The sequence below is a fragment of the Dromaius novaehollandiae genome, chromosome 1 (assembly GCF_036370855.1).
Source record: "Dromaius novaehollandiae isolate bDroNov1 chromosome 1, bDroNov1.hap1, whole genome shotgun sequence".
NCBI lineage: Eukaryota > Metazoa > Chordata > Aves > Casuariiformes > Dromaiidae > Dromaius > Dromaius novaehollandiae.
The window spans coordinates 98,489,825-98,507,280 of record NC_088098.1 but is presented as its reverse complement, the minus strand read 5'-3'; the positions used below and the strand labels follow the sequence as shown (position 1 = coordinate 98,507,280).

General features: G+C 40.3%; 1 protein-coding gene across 3 annotated transcripts in view; it reads left to right on the top strand.

The window, feature by feature from the left end:
- The window catches only part of GUCA1C (guanylate cyclase activator 1C), an 86,354-nt gene that overhangs the window by 28,563 nt on the left and 40,335 nt on the right, over window positions 1-17,456 (top strand). For all 3 annotated transcript variants that reach the window (XM_064521965.1, XM_064521969.1, XM_064521972.1), the window contains 2 exons: window positions 7,525-7,612; window positions 14,502-14,618. In XM_064521965.1, the coding sequence (XP_064378035.1) occupies window positions 7,525-7,612; window positions 14,502-14,618 (205 nt within the window). The remainder of the gene's footprint in view (window positions 1-7,524; window positions 7,613-14,501; window positions 14,619-17,456) is intronic.

Sequence of the window (17,456 nt, the reverse complement as noted above, 5' to 3'; positions counted from 1 at the left end):
CAGACAAAAGTTGAGTCCATATTTAGTACTTAATACTGCCAATCCAAATATGTTTTGTGAATATGCTTTCTTGTGTTACTCCGAAATTTTTGCCCTTATTAACCAAGAATTCACCGTGATACTAGTTCTCCTCACCCTTGTCATCTGATCCTTATCTGTCTTTAAGTACTGCTTAAATACTCTTCTGATGGTCCTATAAATGAGGAATGGTCACGAATTCCATACAAATGCTGATACTTTCATCATGCTCATCTTTTCTGATTCTTTGAAAGTTTTGTTCAGCCCTTATGCCCCTTTCTTAATTTGTTTAAAATATATCTACTTATGTCTTACATTATAACTTGCCCAAATCATGATTGTGTCATCACAGCTGGCAATCTAGTTTCAGGTTGTTGGTGAAAATTAGGCCAGGTGATCATTACCTTGTATGCCTATAATTGCTTTTCTATTACACTGTTTTGTGCTAGAAAATTAACATAAGACTTAATTGCTTTGTGCGACCTTAGCAGCTTCTGTTGCTGACACTTCTCAAACTGTTTTTGTTCATCTTACCCTTACTTTCTTTGCTCACCTACCTGCATACAGTCTTTATCTCATTTTTATTTCAAGCAATGTAACTTCTGTCATTTTGGCAGAATAGAAGAGGATAGTAATTTTCATTAATACTATGCTCAGGCTTTTTCTTTGTGAAGACTGCCCTGGTTCCTCTTAAGTTGCTGGTATCTGGCAGTTTTACATGCACATGATCAGCCATTTAATATGTTAGATGGAATAATGTAGGATAGGTTTGACGAATGAGTCGCAGAACACACATTATCCCTGTTGTAGGGGATGGCTGAAATGTCTGATAACTATACTTTATACCATGTTCTGCTTCATTTTTATGTGCTCAGATATTTTTAACACCTTTCATTGTGCCTGAATGTTGACAATCGTAGCTCCAGAACATAATGTTAAGAACTGGAGTAAGTTGCATGTCTTGATCATTTCATTCCTTGGAAAGCATGATGTCATGCCCTTTCCTCATCTTTTCAATCATCTGTTGGATCTTGTTACCATTAGTTATGTCAACACATTTCAGAGAACTAGTGTAGCTAAGGGGCTTGTCTGCACTGACTTGCAAACTTACTGTGGCCACAAGAGTCGAGCAAGAGCACTTTGCGCTGTTCCCCCTGCTGTCCCAGCCTGGACCACGTGTCCAGGACACTAACATCACTCTGCACTTCAGAGGCTTTCTGCTCTCTTTCCCTGCAGCGTTCTTTAATTCTGTTTTTTTTTTTTACATCTATTTTAACCTAGAAGCTTGCCTGTCTCCTTTTGTGGGCTAATAGTTCTTGGTTTTCAATGACATACTTCTATACCAGACATCTAGACCTGGGATGAACTTCTGTGGCCAGTCTAATTTGGTCACTGGTGATAATCAATTTGATTTTACTGCAAACTAAGTTACAGTACAGTACATGGACACTTCACAAAGCCAACCTTCATAGTACGTCTGTACTGACAAGTCTGGCAGCATCCATGGATGGGAGAGGATCAGAGCCAGTTATTCTGGAAAAGAGCCTCTGCTATTCTCAGGTGGTACCTCCTGTCACCTCTATAATAAAGGCATGTTATTGGCTGTGTTATAAATCCCTGTTCTTCTGGAAATTATAACAGCTCTAAAAGCATACTTTAAGCTAAAGCTTGGTATAATAAACCTCATATCCAAGAGCAAGTGTGAAATTATCTAGTAATTTTTTAGTAGGTAATAGAAGAGGGCAGTTGAAGCAGTTATATGAGAGATGACAGGAAATTGTAGCACAGTACGAATCGATACCTCTGGTCAAACAGCAGCTTCAATTTCCCTCTCTGATGGACAGCTTGCACCTAGCTGAGCGCTTTCACTGCCAGGCTGCCTGCCTTTTGCTTTTTCCTTTTGGACTTTGCATTTAGGGAGGCCGAATGCATGGGGAGGCTGGTGAGACTCTGCCTTGGGGGGTCGGTCAGGAGGTCTGGGCCCTTTGGCTCTCTCAGTTCTGCCAGCAGTTGTTAACAGTGTCCCTGCTCTAGCATAATTTAGTAATTATCAGGAATTTACATTGGTAAATGGGGAGCATTTTCAGTGTGGCATTTAAGTTACAGAATATAAAATTAGAGTATTAGTATTATCTGAAGATTATATGGCCAGGAGTATCCTTCCGAGTCACAGCTTCCCACCTCCTCATGCCAGAGTCAAATATGTCATTTAACTGTTCATAAATTGCTCGAGGTCCATCTTGCAGTGCCACAGGTGATCAGTAGCCTTTCCTTGTACTGAAAGTAACAGAAACGCTTCTGCTTGCTAGCAACCCTTTGCTAGATTTCAATATGAACCTACTTAAGTCTACTTTATGGAATTTCACCTTTCATACATGCTGAAACTGTTCTTTTGCTCTTTTAAAAATTTAAATCATAATTCTAATCAATTTTGAAAAGCTACCAGTGTGTAATTATATATGCAGCATTTTTCTGTAAATAAATGCCCCTTGATGTAAAAGGTGTCTATAGGATTCTTGTTTGCATTTCTCTTCATTTCCTGGTACTTTAATTGATAAATATATGGCTAATAAAATAAATCTGACATTCTTGTTGCACACATGCTTCAATTATTTTCAGAAAAGAGGACTTTAAAACCAGTGATTAAACACCTATTCCCTAAATTGCCATAAAATAGCAAGGACTCTTTTTAAGACCCTGCTGAGAATGGTCCACCCAGTATATTAAAGGCGAGGACTTATTCAAGAGCTCAGTTCCCTTAATCATGCTAACTTAGCTTCAGCTGTACATTTTTAGCATATAGTTAGACCAGTATAATTACCACCTTGTGCAGCTGTGAGAAAATATATGTAGCATTGCAGTTGCTTAACTATAGCGTGCCAAGCACAACACGTGCAATCTCGCAGGGCACAGAGCCACATCTATTTGCGATAATAAGACTCCCCAGGCTGGAGCTGTTGCATGCCTGATCCTAGTGGTGCCAGGATGGTCAAACACATTCGGCCAACTTTCTTGACTTTGTTGGATGAAACAGTTTAAAAAGTTGTAGAGTGCAGTGCAGAAGTAAGGTAAATGGAAAGTGCCCATCAGTAATACTAATGCAGGCATTCAAATAACACTGTATCAGATGGAGGTGGTTCCTGGTAAATATTTTTTTCCACAGTGAATAATGCAACCATTTATCCTTCTGTGGTGTCTTGGCCTGCAGTGTACAGTATTAATTTCTGCACTTTACAGTGTGTGTGAAAGCCGTGGGAATTGTTGCTTTGAACTGTCTCATATGCTTCTTTTAAATCTGTGAAAAGAAGCCCATTGAATTATTTTAGCAGATTTTGCAATATGATTTATTTTTTAACAGTCATATTATAGGTCCGTCAGTACTAAAATACTAGATTTTTTTTGCATAAAACCCCCAAATTAAAAAAAGCCAGAATACATCATACCAGCTATTTATTACATGATTTAATTTGTTTCCCATCTACATTGTTTCTTTGTAAACATATGTATTCACCTGTTTCTTGTTTGATTTTGAGCTTGTAAAGCTGGCTAAGTTCTGGGTTTCACATGACTAAACACAACTTATTTACTCTTTAGTAAAATTTACAGCTCTAATTCAGTTGTCTTCCCAGTACAAAAAGTACCTGTTTCCTATTGGATGCTGAAATAGGCAAAAAGTTGTCTTCTGTTTAGCCTTGTCCAATATTATTGAACCCCAATTGGCAGAACAGCTGCTTTAACCAATATTTTCCTAGCTTGCGCTGTGCGTATCTGCCCTCCATCCTCTGCAGCCAGCCTGTCAAGGAGAGCATATTTCTCCAAGCATCTTATCTTTTTGTTACCAAAGTAAAAGGAGATTTCACCCATTCCTCCAACGTTCGCTCAAAAAAAAAGGACCGTACGGTCTCTTTGAATTTGAAAGTTTAGTTCTGCACTTACTGTGGCAGCTTCAACAGGTGTTGAAGGTGAGAGGGTGATAGCAAGGATATCTCTGACGTTCTTTAATGTCGCTTTGTGTTCTGTGTTATTTCACGTACCGAAGGCGTCCAAGCCATTACTCAGGAAACAGATGCAGCAACCATGGGATCTTCCCTGTGCCTGTCTAGGAGGACACCAGAAATACTAACCTGTTACTGAAGGTTGGCTTTTTTTAATGGCAAATACCTGAGAAATCCCAAATTCTTTGAGCCATGGCTTGAGTTCACTCGGTGTTTCAGGGCCTTATGCAGAAATCCAAACTGAGTCTGAATGTTGTGCAGAATGTCCAGAACACCCTAAACTCAGGTCAAATTTTCACCAGTGTAGGACATGTGCCCTGCAGTTTTACTCCCAGCAGAAATTCCCAGATGGATATAGTTAACCTTGAGGATGCTCACATGAGGATATGTATGGGCAAGAATCACAGTCTGAGGCCTTGGCCCCTCATTTTTATGCCTCAGGGCTGATGATTGTTCACATTGAGGAAATGCTATTCAGCTGCATTAGTGGTGATTTTAATACGAAGGGGAGCTGACAGAGTCCTCTCTTCACAAGTTGAATTCCCATTTTGTGACATTATATAACTCTAATCCTAGTTTCAGCACTTCAGCATGAGGAAACTGGCAAGTATCTGGCTCTTTCCCTGTCGTATAACCATAGTGTAATGCTGGATTTAGTAGGGTGAAATGAGGATTTTCATCTCTTACTACCTCCTGTGTCTCTCTCTGAAGCCAGTAATAGCAGTACTCCCTGCTGGTGTTCAGGGCTGTTATTCAGGGAGTGAAAGACTGTTCCTCTTTCTAGACAGAAAATTGAACTAAGAGTGAAGCTGCAAATACTTTGTCCTTGGACAAGGGAGGAAGTCTTTGGTTTAGTGTTGAACTCAGTGGTCAGGAAATTGCATAAACTGAATACTTAAGTTTTTGGCAGGTGCAATGTGCCTACCAGATTTGGAGGAGGAATGGGGGAGCATAAGAATAACTCTGAAACACTGCATTTGGAATGGAATGAAAGCTAGATGCATTGTAATGGCTGTGCTATCTAAACTTCCTTTGCAAGTGTCCCTTCACTGTTTTCTGCATTTTATATTTGGCTGGTCATGCACTAGGTGTTTCACTTAAAGACTAAAATACCACGCTTCTTCACTTGCAGATTTGGCTTCTGAATTTGGCTTCTCTGTAGTAAAAAAAAATGTCATTGTCATGTCAGCTTCTGAAGATAGAAGCAAAGAGTTTCAGATATTTTCAGACAATTTCTCTCCTGAAAGGAAAATGAATAATGTACTCAGCAAATGTCAGAATTAGAGGTATATTCCAGACTCCCGCTTTTACAAATCAGTCTTTAAAACTGAGCAGCGGTAGGTCATAGACAGAAAGAGGACCTGGTTCCATAGTAGGTTTCTGCTCTCCAGGAGTCTTTTGCATTGAATAACCACTGGATAAAGCATAGCTTAGCAGACTCTTCCTATATTTAAATATATATATATATATGTAGGCAGGTACTAAGATTAAACAGGCAAAACTTTATCAGGCTTCAGATTTAAGGATTATCAACTTGTGAAATGATGAAATGGAGATAAGAAGGAGCTTTAAAGAGGTATTCATTAGCAAAATGATGAAATCTCTGTATGAGTGAATGTATTTGCTGCGGTCAGCACAGATTTGTAAAATAAAAAGATTAAGTCAGTCTCCAAGAGGAGAAAAATAATTCCTAAGTTAGAAGAAATGTTGAAGTTACTCAAGAATATTTGAATAACTCTGAGAGAGAAAAAACTGCTAATGTGTACAGTTTTGTTACTCTTTGATGCAGTAGATGCAGTTCATAAAAGCATGTGAGCATGCAGCTAAATACATACATAATGTTAAAATACACCCTCTCAGCAAGAGAGTTCTTTAATCTGTTATTTTATTTGTAACTACTCTGTAATTAAGTTAGATATTCAGAGGACAATAACTGCTGAAGTAGAACCGCGTCAGTTTTTAGTTCATGCATTAAATAATCTATTCAAGATGTGTGTTATAAGAGCACTATAGCAGCTTTCTCATTATCATGTGTCTGAAACTGAGCAGATGTCCAACAAAATTGCGAAAAGTACCAGTGGTTTCCTAAGGCGACGTTTTTCCAATAGCGAGAACTTCATTAAACCCATCCTTTCAACAGGGTTCTCCTGGAAAGCATGGCTGCTTTAATATCAGAAGTAATTATCCATATGGACATCTGATATGCCATCAGTGTCAGCTTTTAAAGCCAGACTTTTTGCCAGATAAAATGAAGCTCATAAGGAGCCTGCTTCCCTTACTCCGTAAATGCAGTTGCACAGGAATTGAGGGTATAAGGCAGGGTCTCACGCAGAGTCGCAGTGGAGTCACCAGGTGTGCTAAGCCCCTGCCTGCGATCCGAGATGTGCCACATTTACCGAAGCAGCAAGCGGACTTTCAAAGCCATGATTGGCTCACGTTCATCTTAAGATATTCAATAATTGAAGCAGGGTTACTGAGCAATGCAGACTTGGCAATATGAATATTATCTCTGAAAGAAGGGCTGCCTTCATGCCCTTTCCCCATTGCAACTTGCACCCTGGGTACCAAACTCGCAGCCACTGGGCATCCAGCTAGAGATCGCAGCCAATGTGCTGTGCCTTGGTCTGTGGAAGCTGTTGTGTCCCCCTGGGCAAAGCAGCTCTTCACAGCCTTTTCCAAGGGCCGAGTGAAACGAGTGGGAGGGAACTTCATCCCTGCGATGCCAAGTGACTAAATCAGGTGCCAGGTCACCACGTGACATTTGTGACCTTGGCATGGTTTCGCTGCAGCTCCAAGCAAGCCATCCTCTCTTGCTGCTGTGTTCCAGCTTCTTATCTGAAATACAAGGAAGTATTTTTGTTAAACATTTTTTTTTCATTGTTGGTGTAAAAATAAAATTGAAAAAGCTTTCTGTCCTTCTGCTGGCGCTGTGCGGAAGACTGTCTTGAAAACTGAACTCAGCTTTCGTGATGGCAATAGATAAGCACAAATAGTTGGCCTCCAGTCCAGTTCTTTAATTTTAGACCCAGCAAATTATACAGCACGGGTGCCAGATGGTTTAGTATCATCACAGCTGGTTGAAAAACAGAATCAATTTTCATGAAATTGAGACATTTCTGCTACTAAAAACTGTACTAAATTGAAAACTGCCCACTAAGTAAATTTTCTGCTAGCTCCTCTAATGCAATGGTGTGCACTGAAGTCTTGTAAGTGCAGTTTGCATGTGTGGCTTTAATCTTTCTCCATAAGTCCTTTTCTTACTGAGCTACAAGAAGTTAAAATCCTGCAGCATTTAAAAGCATAGTTTTATTTGTTGCATACACTTTGTTTCACTCCACTGTACCAAGGGGGAGCTTTGCTGCAAGTAATGGTCCTTGCTAAAGGTGTCCTGAGTTATCAGGACATGACTTTCCTAGCCTTGTTATTTTACAAATCTTTATCACTGATGTACAGCCATCAGTGTTGTATTGTCATCATATAAAGCGTTTTATTGTCATTGAACTTTATTTAGAGTTCTGCTCTATTTCCTGCAAACCTGTATGCAATCAAGAGAACTGCTTACCTGCCTGTCTGTGGAGGATCTTACATCTGTATTTAAGGTAGGTGAACTTGTATTTGTCTGATCATATTCATTTAGAATTACAGTATCTATCATTACAAAAAGTCCATACTGTGGTAATTAACAACTGATACTTCCTTCCCCTAAATAAGGGGAATATCCTGCTCCCTCAAGTAGTTCTGATTTATAAACACAGGTATAGATCCTATTTCTTTAGAACCCACAGCGATATTTCACCTGACTTAACATGTAGACATGTGAAGACTTTATATAATTGGTATCAATACATACATTGATGTAATTTTTTCCAGTAAGTCTTGTAAGAGAAGTGATTTGCCTCGCCTGTTTTTAAGTTGGGGCAATGTCTGTGTTTGTGCCCACCCTTAATGGCATTGAGATTTTGCTTGAAGTAAATACGTGCTGTGGGAGTAACTCTTGGTAGGTCCTGGTGTTGAACTCAATTATTTCTGACCGTGAGCTGAGTTGCTGTGTTCTTCCTGCAGACAAATTATCGCCCACCTGTTTTTAAAGCTCTGCAGATCTAAGATGGACTCAAAAGGCAGAACTGGTACCATTCAGGGGGGTGGTAGCTCCATCCACCCCTGTTAATAAGCTGCTTTCCTCTTGCTTCTAAATATAGCTAATTCACTCTAAAAGGGAACAGCTTGCAGGCAGCCGTAAGGTGAAAGTCAAAGATCAGCTATTTTCATGCAAAGCATAAATTGCTTTCCCATTGAGGATCCAAAAAACATATAGATATGTTTGGGGGAATCTTTCTGTGTTTTGTCCTACGCCACCTTCCAGCATCAGGAATGTTTACTCCCCGTGCAGGTCTGCTGGGGGTTCGCGTTATTGAAGGGTGTCAGCGGCCGGCTGTAGGACGTACCCTTTCCCGTGGCGTTCTCTAAGGTTTGCCACAGGACGACTCTGCCTTCAGCGTCGCCAGACTTTCCCAAAATTGGTCCACGCAATTCCACACAATTCAACAGCCGGTTACGGCTGTTCTGCTGAGTTTCATTTAGATCAAAAGATTCAGGATTTCTGTTAGTATCAGAGGGCAGCTTTCTCAGTCTTGCTGACATTTACTCCCCAGTACTTGAGAATTCTTATTTTTAAGTACCCCAATGTCACCTTTAAGGCCTAGGAGGATGACTCAGCTGTGAAAATGCCATTAATCTCCAGCTGATGGTAAAAATTTGGTTTGCTCCTCCAGGACCTCCACATCCTCCTGGACTGAAATGGTGTTGGATGGTGCTCCTCTTTTTTTCCTCTCTCCTTTCTCTATTTGCTTTTGTTCAGATGTTTGTTCCTTTACAAATTTCTCTTGGTTCCTTTTATACTCTTGCATAATGCTGATGTCCTGAATGTAAATACTAATTCTTTTTCCTTATTTATAAAAATAGCCAGAGATTTCTTCTGAACAATTAAAGAAGTCAGAATTGTGCTGTAGCCAAGTAAAAGCTATTATATAAAATTCATTTATATTCTAAGCTGATATACCATAAGATAGGGGTAATTATTCATTGTGTATGCTACTTTTCAAGGAAAAGAGAATTCTTTGATTTATATTCTTGAATTTATTAACTGAAGTACATTTAATCCTTCAGAGAGCCTTCTCAAATTATGCAGAGTGGACAAAAAGGTTAAGCCTAATTCAGAAAACTCGAGTTCAGCTTCAGCTTTCAGTTGTTCTCTTAAAATACTGTGGCAGTCAAGACCATCAAAAGCATTAATACAGGAAGAATTTATGTCACTTAACGGAAAGGGGTTTTTTGTTTGTGTAAATACTTCAATTTCTTTGAAGAGAGGCTGGAAGATTTGGCCTTATACTTACTAGTGCCCAGTGTAAAACAGGAGTGGCTGATCTTTGAGTAAACGTTGAGCTTTGCAGGCCCTATGCCAGAAGGTGTATCTCATGTCCTAGGCAAATGAGATCAGTGCATTGATCTTCAAGAACTGTGAGAGAAGCAAACTGTGTCTGTTCCAGCTCAGCTTTCCAGGCTCATGCAGACAGCTCTTGCTGTCAAAAGTAGTTCACAAATTTCACTGTGCTTTGTTTCTAAAGGGTGAGGCTTGGTATTGCAAGTAAACAAACCTGCAACACTTTTTGCCCTACTGTATCTGCTAGGAAAAAGAATTCGGTAAAATGTTCATGCTCACTGTTGCCACTGTAAATTAATGTTGAACATGTGATTTGTAGAATGACAGTTTTTTTCCTTCATCTCATATCTTCCTGGGACTTTTTCCACATCAGTGGATATCGGTATTCTCTAAGAAGACAAAAGCTTGGGATAGATCAGAGCCTTTCTTAAAATGCAAGGTAATGAAATTGGCCGATCAGCTGAAGTCTCTATTTGCACCTGAGTACAGTGGCCAAGGAACCTACTTGGTGTCACAAACTACATAGGTAACTTCCACTTCTTAAACTACAGAACGCTTTTCTTTTTATGAAATTAAACCTTCAGACAGCTTTGGAACCCAAATCACTTTTTTTCCCCCTCTGTTTCTATTCAAATGTTTATTGCAAAACTGATTTGAATTTATCAGAGATTTAAGCTTAGAGTTCAAGTGGTTTACTCTTTAACAGTGAATGTTGATATGCTGACCTACTACATGCTGATGAAAATGGCTTAAAAATGTAAAAAAAGAAGTCTGTAATACATCAGCAGTTGTCTGGAAACACTAATCTTTACTTTCTAAACTCTACCAGATTTCCTGTGCCTTCATTTTAATTGCATGTGCTGATTAAGCAACTTTTAGTCCATATGTTCTTTTTTAAAAAGCACTGAACTTTTGCCTTTCCACTCACATAGAGTGTAACATTTTAGTGCAGAGTAGGTTCTCTAAAAAGCATTTCCTTCAACACATTTCCTGAAACACAGATGATTTCTCTCTGTCAATACCCAGTCAAACAGCAATAGAATAAATATTGTGCCTGCTGATACTTTTTCATATCTTAAAATTCATTAGGCGTTACAGCAATCAGGGACTATCTTTGAGATGGCTGTGGTGTTGTGAGATAACTTTGCAGCATAGTTAATGCTGCATAACACAGTGGTGATGAAACATCTCTTGAGGAATATGAAGTATAGAGGGTTGAAAGGTTTTCCCACATCTTTCTTTTACATTAAATTCCATGCTGGTTTTATTTTTATATATTGCCTCTCAGGCTGTAATGCAGAAAGCCAATAGTGAGATAAAATCTCATCAGTTTCTTCTTTGCTATCTTTTTTCTACCCTGTTAGTAGATCTTATTGTCAACTATTTGAGTGCCTTCTCTGATAAAAATGGGAAGGAAAAAAACAAAACTTCCCAGCTTTTTTGGTCTGACCTCACTATTGTAAATGGCTGGCATTTGGCTGGCAGCTGCACAGATTCAGATAAAACTTTTAGGGTAGGCTATGAAGGAAGCTATTGTACTCACCTGAATTCTTTCTGACAGTTACTGTTGACTGCACGTGAACTGCACGTGTATCTTATAGGCTCTCGTTTGCACATCCTCTGTTAAATACAATGAGCTATTAGCTTGTAATTCTCCAAGCATAAATGTGTATGTATAGCAGTTCTTGGTAGAAATCTATTTTAAGAGGGGTGCAGTGTTGCCTTTAGGCGGGACAAAACAAACCAGTCTCCTTAGGTTATGAAAGAGTATTTCGTTCGGCGAGAAAAATTCAGGCCCTCACTCACTGCACCTACAAAGCAGACCTGCAGCAAAGGAGATGCAAGCTGCAAAAGTAACTGTCCAAGGAAAATTTGGCAGCCTGCGGGGAAGGTGGCAGAATTCCTGAAGCACCTTCACGGGGGTAAACGACACCCTAGTTCAACGATTTATAACTGATGAGCTAAAGAAAAAGAATGTGGCCCGTCCTGGGCTTCCAGGGTTTGGTGGGCACCCGTGGAGATGTGCACACAGACAGGGGTTACGTGGAGCCTGGGCGACAGGGCCTCGGAGCGCTGGAGCCGAGCCTGCTCCCTCTGCACCCAGTGGCTCGGTGGGGATGTGGGGGGCGTCGAGGTGACACCCCTCCCAGTCCCAGACCTTTAGCACTAATCACACTGCTTAGATAATCCCCGAATCCAGACTCTGCCCCAGCTGGGACTGACAAATCAGATGAGACTACTGCTGCCAAATCAAATTACAGCCTGTTTATTAAATGTAAGGTGGCTTTTCAAGCCTAGTGGTGCTGAGCATGCTATGTGTGCTCTTCAGCTTTAGTTTGTGTAATCACTTTATAGATATTGATTGTAAAATTAAGCAAAAGTCATTAATGAAACTATTTAATGATATTTAACATCCTTGTGAAGGAGGGATAGCTTTTATTATTTTTCTTATCTCCTTTTCCCCCTTAGTGTGGGGGCAAAGGGGATGATTTTGGCTGGTTTTTGTTTTTGAAGATAAAGTGCTTTTCCATTTGTGTTGCAGAAGCCAGTTGCAGGAAAACAATGACGTCACCTTAATACTTTTTGTAAAGGGCTGTAGTAGCATTAGGATATTACCGATGTAACCTTACCAATGATTCAGAAAGAGCTTACAGAACTAATTTCCAGAGCAATGTAATAAAGTTTATGAGAACCACTGCAAATTAATAATAATTAAAAAAACAATTAATATAAGCAGAAGAATTACAGGTTAATTGCCATCTAGTTGTCTCCTTGGTGTAGACTACCACAGCTTTCCTGATTTTGTTTTTTTATTAGCTGACATCAGTGGCACCAGATTTTGTCCCTGTAAGCATCCTGGTTCTGGTAGCAGGCAGATTTCTGCATATGTATAACTTTTGCCCTTTAGAGAACAGAGGTAGTACATAACACAACAATAAGTCACTAATTTACAGGTTTATTCCTGTCTATTCAGAGTTGCATATTTTCACATATGATCATGCTGAAAAGTTTATAGGCAAATTACAGCAGAAAGCATCCCAGCAAAGAAGCACTAAGCCTGTGTGAGAAAATGATGGGTAGATGCAAATAAAAACCTCAAGGAAAAAAAATTGATTTCAAGACATTTCTCATAAATGTGAATATTAAAAATAAACTGGGTTTGCCTTGCATTGTCTCTAGACATCAATCTAAAACAGGACCTTCAGAAATAGCTTCATTTTTCCCAAATCATTGCTCTTTGTTCCCTCAGTCTGACCACCAGGTGAATAAAGATAAGCCAGTTAAATGTTCTTTGGATCATGCCTGAAATATAAGAATAGCCATACTTCACTAGTCAGATCAAAAGTACTTCTGGTCCACCATCCTGTTGCTGCCAATAGCCAGCAGGATATGCCTAGGGAAAGAGTACCCCAGTCACCCACCCTGCTTCAAGCAGCTGGTGCCTTCTTAACCAGATAACAAGTTCAATACAGGGGTTTAATGGGCTTTTCCTCCATGAAATTGTCTAATTGCCTTTTGAACCCATATTTACTTGTGGCCTCCGTACCACCTTGTGGCAATTAGTTCCACATTGTAACGATGCAAACGTTCATTCTTTAAAACTTCCGAGTGATTCTGTCGCAAATCATTTTGCAGGAATATTTCGAAGCATCCCAGAAAGCCTCTCCTAAGGCTATCTTTCCTTATCAAAGGAAAACAAGACTTTTTGGATTGGTGATCTGCTATTTTTATGGCCGCAGTTAAGCTTGTTGCCTGTTACTGTAGCAAAGGGATCAGATAAAAATTCTAAATGGTGCGGGCTTTCTATGGCCTTAAAGTCCAAACGTCTTATTCCTGTGAATCGCAGAGACTGATGATACTAATATATAACACTTAGAGAGACTTGGTGAGAATTCTGCTGTGGGAGAAAAGCTTAGTCCCTTGAAGCTTGTCCATAAAACGGCTGTTGATGTCTCTGCCTTGATATAACGGGCTTCACTGTCTGCAATTTTTAGGTTAGAAATCCTTCATTACATTTTCTCACATATTTTATAGCACTGCAAAAAGAGGACTCAAAGTCTCCTGGACAAAACTCATAAGAGCCTCAAGGACCTTTATTTTATAACCTCTGTCAGTAATCTTGAGTCACTTCCAATACATCATGCAGGTCTAAGTGCAGGTGCCATCTGGCACCATGCTGAGAGGCTCCAGGTGACCTGGCTTTTATCTCACCATGTTCACAGGAAACTAAGCATGTGGTTCATAGCCACTATTCAGGTGATGGGTTCTATGTAGCGCTGTGGATGTGGACAGGACGAACACTCTGGAATTAAAATCTCTTCTTCCCCCCCCCCCCCCCCCCATGCATATGTTCAGTTTCTTGTTTCCAGGCCATGTACTTCTTTTATGACAATCAAATTTAATTTTTTCATCCTTTGTTGTAGGGTCTTATGTTCTCAAACTCCTGCCAGGCTCTCTTGTCCATGTTTCTTTTCCTCTTCTAGCTGTTTTTTCCTCCCATTTTATCACACTGCTGCAGACCCAGCATGCAAGTTTGTCACCACCTCTTTCTTCTGCATGCTCACTTACTCCATTTCTGTTTTCTGGACTTTGCTTGTAGGGCCATGCATGTGAAGAAATCTAATCCCTGACTCACCCAGGTGCAGATACAATTCTAAGAAAATTGTGCTTTAACTAGAGAAGTCAGTTTTCCTCAGAGTGGTAGTATTAAACTGTTTTCAAAAAAAAAAAGAAAAAAAGAACAGTTTTTCCAGCATAGCCTTTCTAATCCGTGTGTACTTCATCATTATAATCCACCTGTACAGCACTCCTAATAGAAACATGGCCTATAAGAGCTCCTTTGAAAGCAATTTCTTCTCCTACTTGCGCTTAATTCTGTTTCCACATTCCCATTTTATTCCGGATTGTTGTACTGCTTTTTCTAATCTCCCGGGTGTTCTGTCTTACTTCTTTTCCAATTCTGACCTTCTGCCAATAAGCATGTCTTGTTTGTTCATATGTTTGTTTACTCTGTTAAATGTTGCACTGTAAAATTTAATTTTTTTCAGATTCCTCAAGTAGATGATTTGGAACAGCTTGATGATTATCTTGGAGAGTTACTTAAACAAAATGCAGATTTCTTTGGCATGTTAATCTTGTCTTCTGCAAGGACAAACACAACAGAGGTAGGAGATCCCTCCATGTTATATGAAGGAAGTATGTTTTCAAGGACTGAGATGGCTTAGTCTTTGATATTCACAACATACAAAAATTAGTCTTTGATATTCACAACGTACAAAAATTGCTATGGAGTCTTGTATTCAAGTCTTGTATTTAAAGAAAGAAAATGCCCTTGGCTTCTGGAATTTGAAACCTTTGATTTTTCTTTTGAATGCTCTGTTATTTCTGGAGAAATAAAAGTCTAAGTTACATCTGAGTTTTAAAACACTTACTGTTTGCCCGAAGCAGAAATTTGGTACATATACACTTTTTTTTTGCTGTTCTTGCTTATTATAAATACAGTTTCTTTCTAGAGAGTCTGCGAATCTTTGCCTGTCATTGATATTTTGCGGTAGAGCATTTCCAAATAGCAGTTCACACATTTAGGGATTTATTTTGCTTTTATTCAGTATTTTACACTGGTAAATCCTGCTGCCTCTCAGCGTTGAAGGCTGTGATCCTGTATCAGGTAGCACATTAGCAGACAGCTACTGTTGCTCTGTAGAGACTCTTGAAAGGGCTGCAAGGAAAGACTGGAGCTTAAAAAAAAACCCTACTAATGACAGCTACTGTGTATGTTGCTGCCGGAGTCCTCCTGACACCCGGGGTGCTTTTTTCCCGTCTCTCCCTCCCCAGCAGCGCTGTCCTGAGTCGCTGCAGAGTGGCTTATGCCATTAGTACATGCAGCAAGCAAGTCCTCTCCGGTCACAGCCCAGTTTGCTGCAGCCCTGCTGCCCTCCGCGGTGAGGGCTTGTACTCACTTCCAAGAAGTATTTTGCAATTCTGAACTTAGGTGATTCGAGTGTCCCAGCTCTTCAGTTGTCTCAAGAATTCAAAACCGGAGGACCGCGTGAGTCTGTACGCCGTGGCACACCGGCTGCCCTAACCCTCTGCCCTCGCCAAAGCCCGCCGGGGCAGCTCAGCCCAGGCCCTGCCATGCTGCCCCCACTGCGCTCACCCAGCGGGTGTGCAGCCTCTCGGCTCCCATGTCGCTTGAAAACAAGGTGCAGTCACAGGACTATGAGGCTTTTTTTGTAGTTTCAAGATCCAAACTGTAAGAGATCTGTGTCTCATGGCTGTGGATACCACTTTCACGGCTAACCATGTCCAAACCTCACCCAGAGGGAGATCCAGCTTGTGCAGCCCGAGCAGTTGTACGTGGACGCTCCACGGGCAGCTGAACCTTCAGAGCAAAATAGAAATGCTGGCCATTTCATGCTCGCCCTTCCCCTTTGGAGAACCCATTACGATCTCATAGGTGAGACTACGCCTTTATGGTAGGTCATTCTTAAACATAACAGCCATGTTTGTACATTCCAGCAGCTTGTATGTGCCATAGTTTATACAATAAGGCTTAAATATTGTAAACTGCTATATACTGCTATACAGTATAGACATTATAATATTACACTACAAGTTTCCACAATCTCAACCACCAAAAGAAGCAGTCCTGCACTCACTCTGCTGCTCACAACTCTCCATGCCCACTGTCTGGTTTCTTGCACAACTTGGTTTTGTGAGACCAGACAATGCAAAATTTAAATATTTTTGTTTAAAGCTAACCATTTTTATTAGTATTTTATTTTATTGCAAGCTTTTACCTGGGCTAGTTCTTGCAGTTGTTCCCAAGTGCAGCCATGCAAACACTCCTGCTGGCCTAAGGGAAGGGAAGGCATGGGACTGAACGATCAGTGGCAGTGGGGGAGCAGCCTTTAGGACAATATTTGCTTATGCCAGACTCGGATGCTTGTACGACTGCTGTCTAGAGACAGCAGAGTATGTTTTGGGCTTAGTAGATATCTGCTTTAAGTTCCCTCAGGTTATCCAAGTCAAATCATATTGCAGGCTTGGCCCATAATGTCTGCAAGCAAAGATTTGAACCATGGTTTATAAAGAAGTAATAAAAAGGAAAAGTCAGAGGATGCATTTGTGCTGCAAGGCAGCTGTCCAAAAGGTATCCAGATATTAAAATGAGGATAGACGACATGTTCTGAGAGGCTTCACTTGAGGGTGGGATTTGAATATCATTTATGTCTATGCTTTGTACTGTTTAAAGCTCTCGCAGCTCTTACAGCTACATCTTCAGGTTTCATAGTTGGACTTTGCTTAACTTCTCTTGTCCTTTAACATATTCATCAGCCTATCTTTTTCTTTGTGGCTCTTGTCCCAGGAAAGATATGGTGCAAGGAGAAAGCCATTGCAACTCAGTCCACCCTCAGGAGTGCCAATATGCTGTATAAGCTACTGTAAAGAGTATGTGCATTACCATTATATATATAGCCCCTGCAATAGTGAAAGGACATTTGGGCTGGAGGTTTAGTTAGATCTGTGTGAATTTTTAAAAGGTTTAGAAACTGTCCTCAAAGTTTCTCTGAGTTGCTTATTTGGTAGGCAGACAATTTACATAACTTCAACACCGTAAAGGCCAGTGCAAATTGGGTCACCATCTGCAGCAGTGTAATTTGTCCTCATGCTGTGCTGATGCTCTGAGAACCGACTGGGCGTAAAGACCGTGATCAACTTACAAAACCTTGCTACTCTAAGACTGGGCACTGGTAATCTTGCCAGGATGCTATATTTACTTAGTCTATATCTGTAGTGATCTGTAAGAGGTTTAACGTAGCTCTCAGAAGCAGAGTTGCTGTTTGGATGGTTGTTGTTGGGAAGCAATTAGATCAAAGGAGAATGAACATTTGGATGAATAAATACTGAAAAAGGGGGTTGGGAATGTTTGACACTATGGGTGCCGCTGGATCAGCGGATGATATTAATGCCATGGAAATTCATCACTTGTACACAAAATT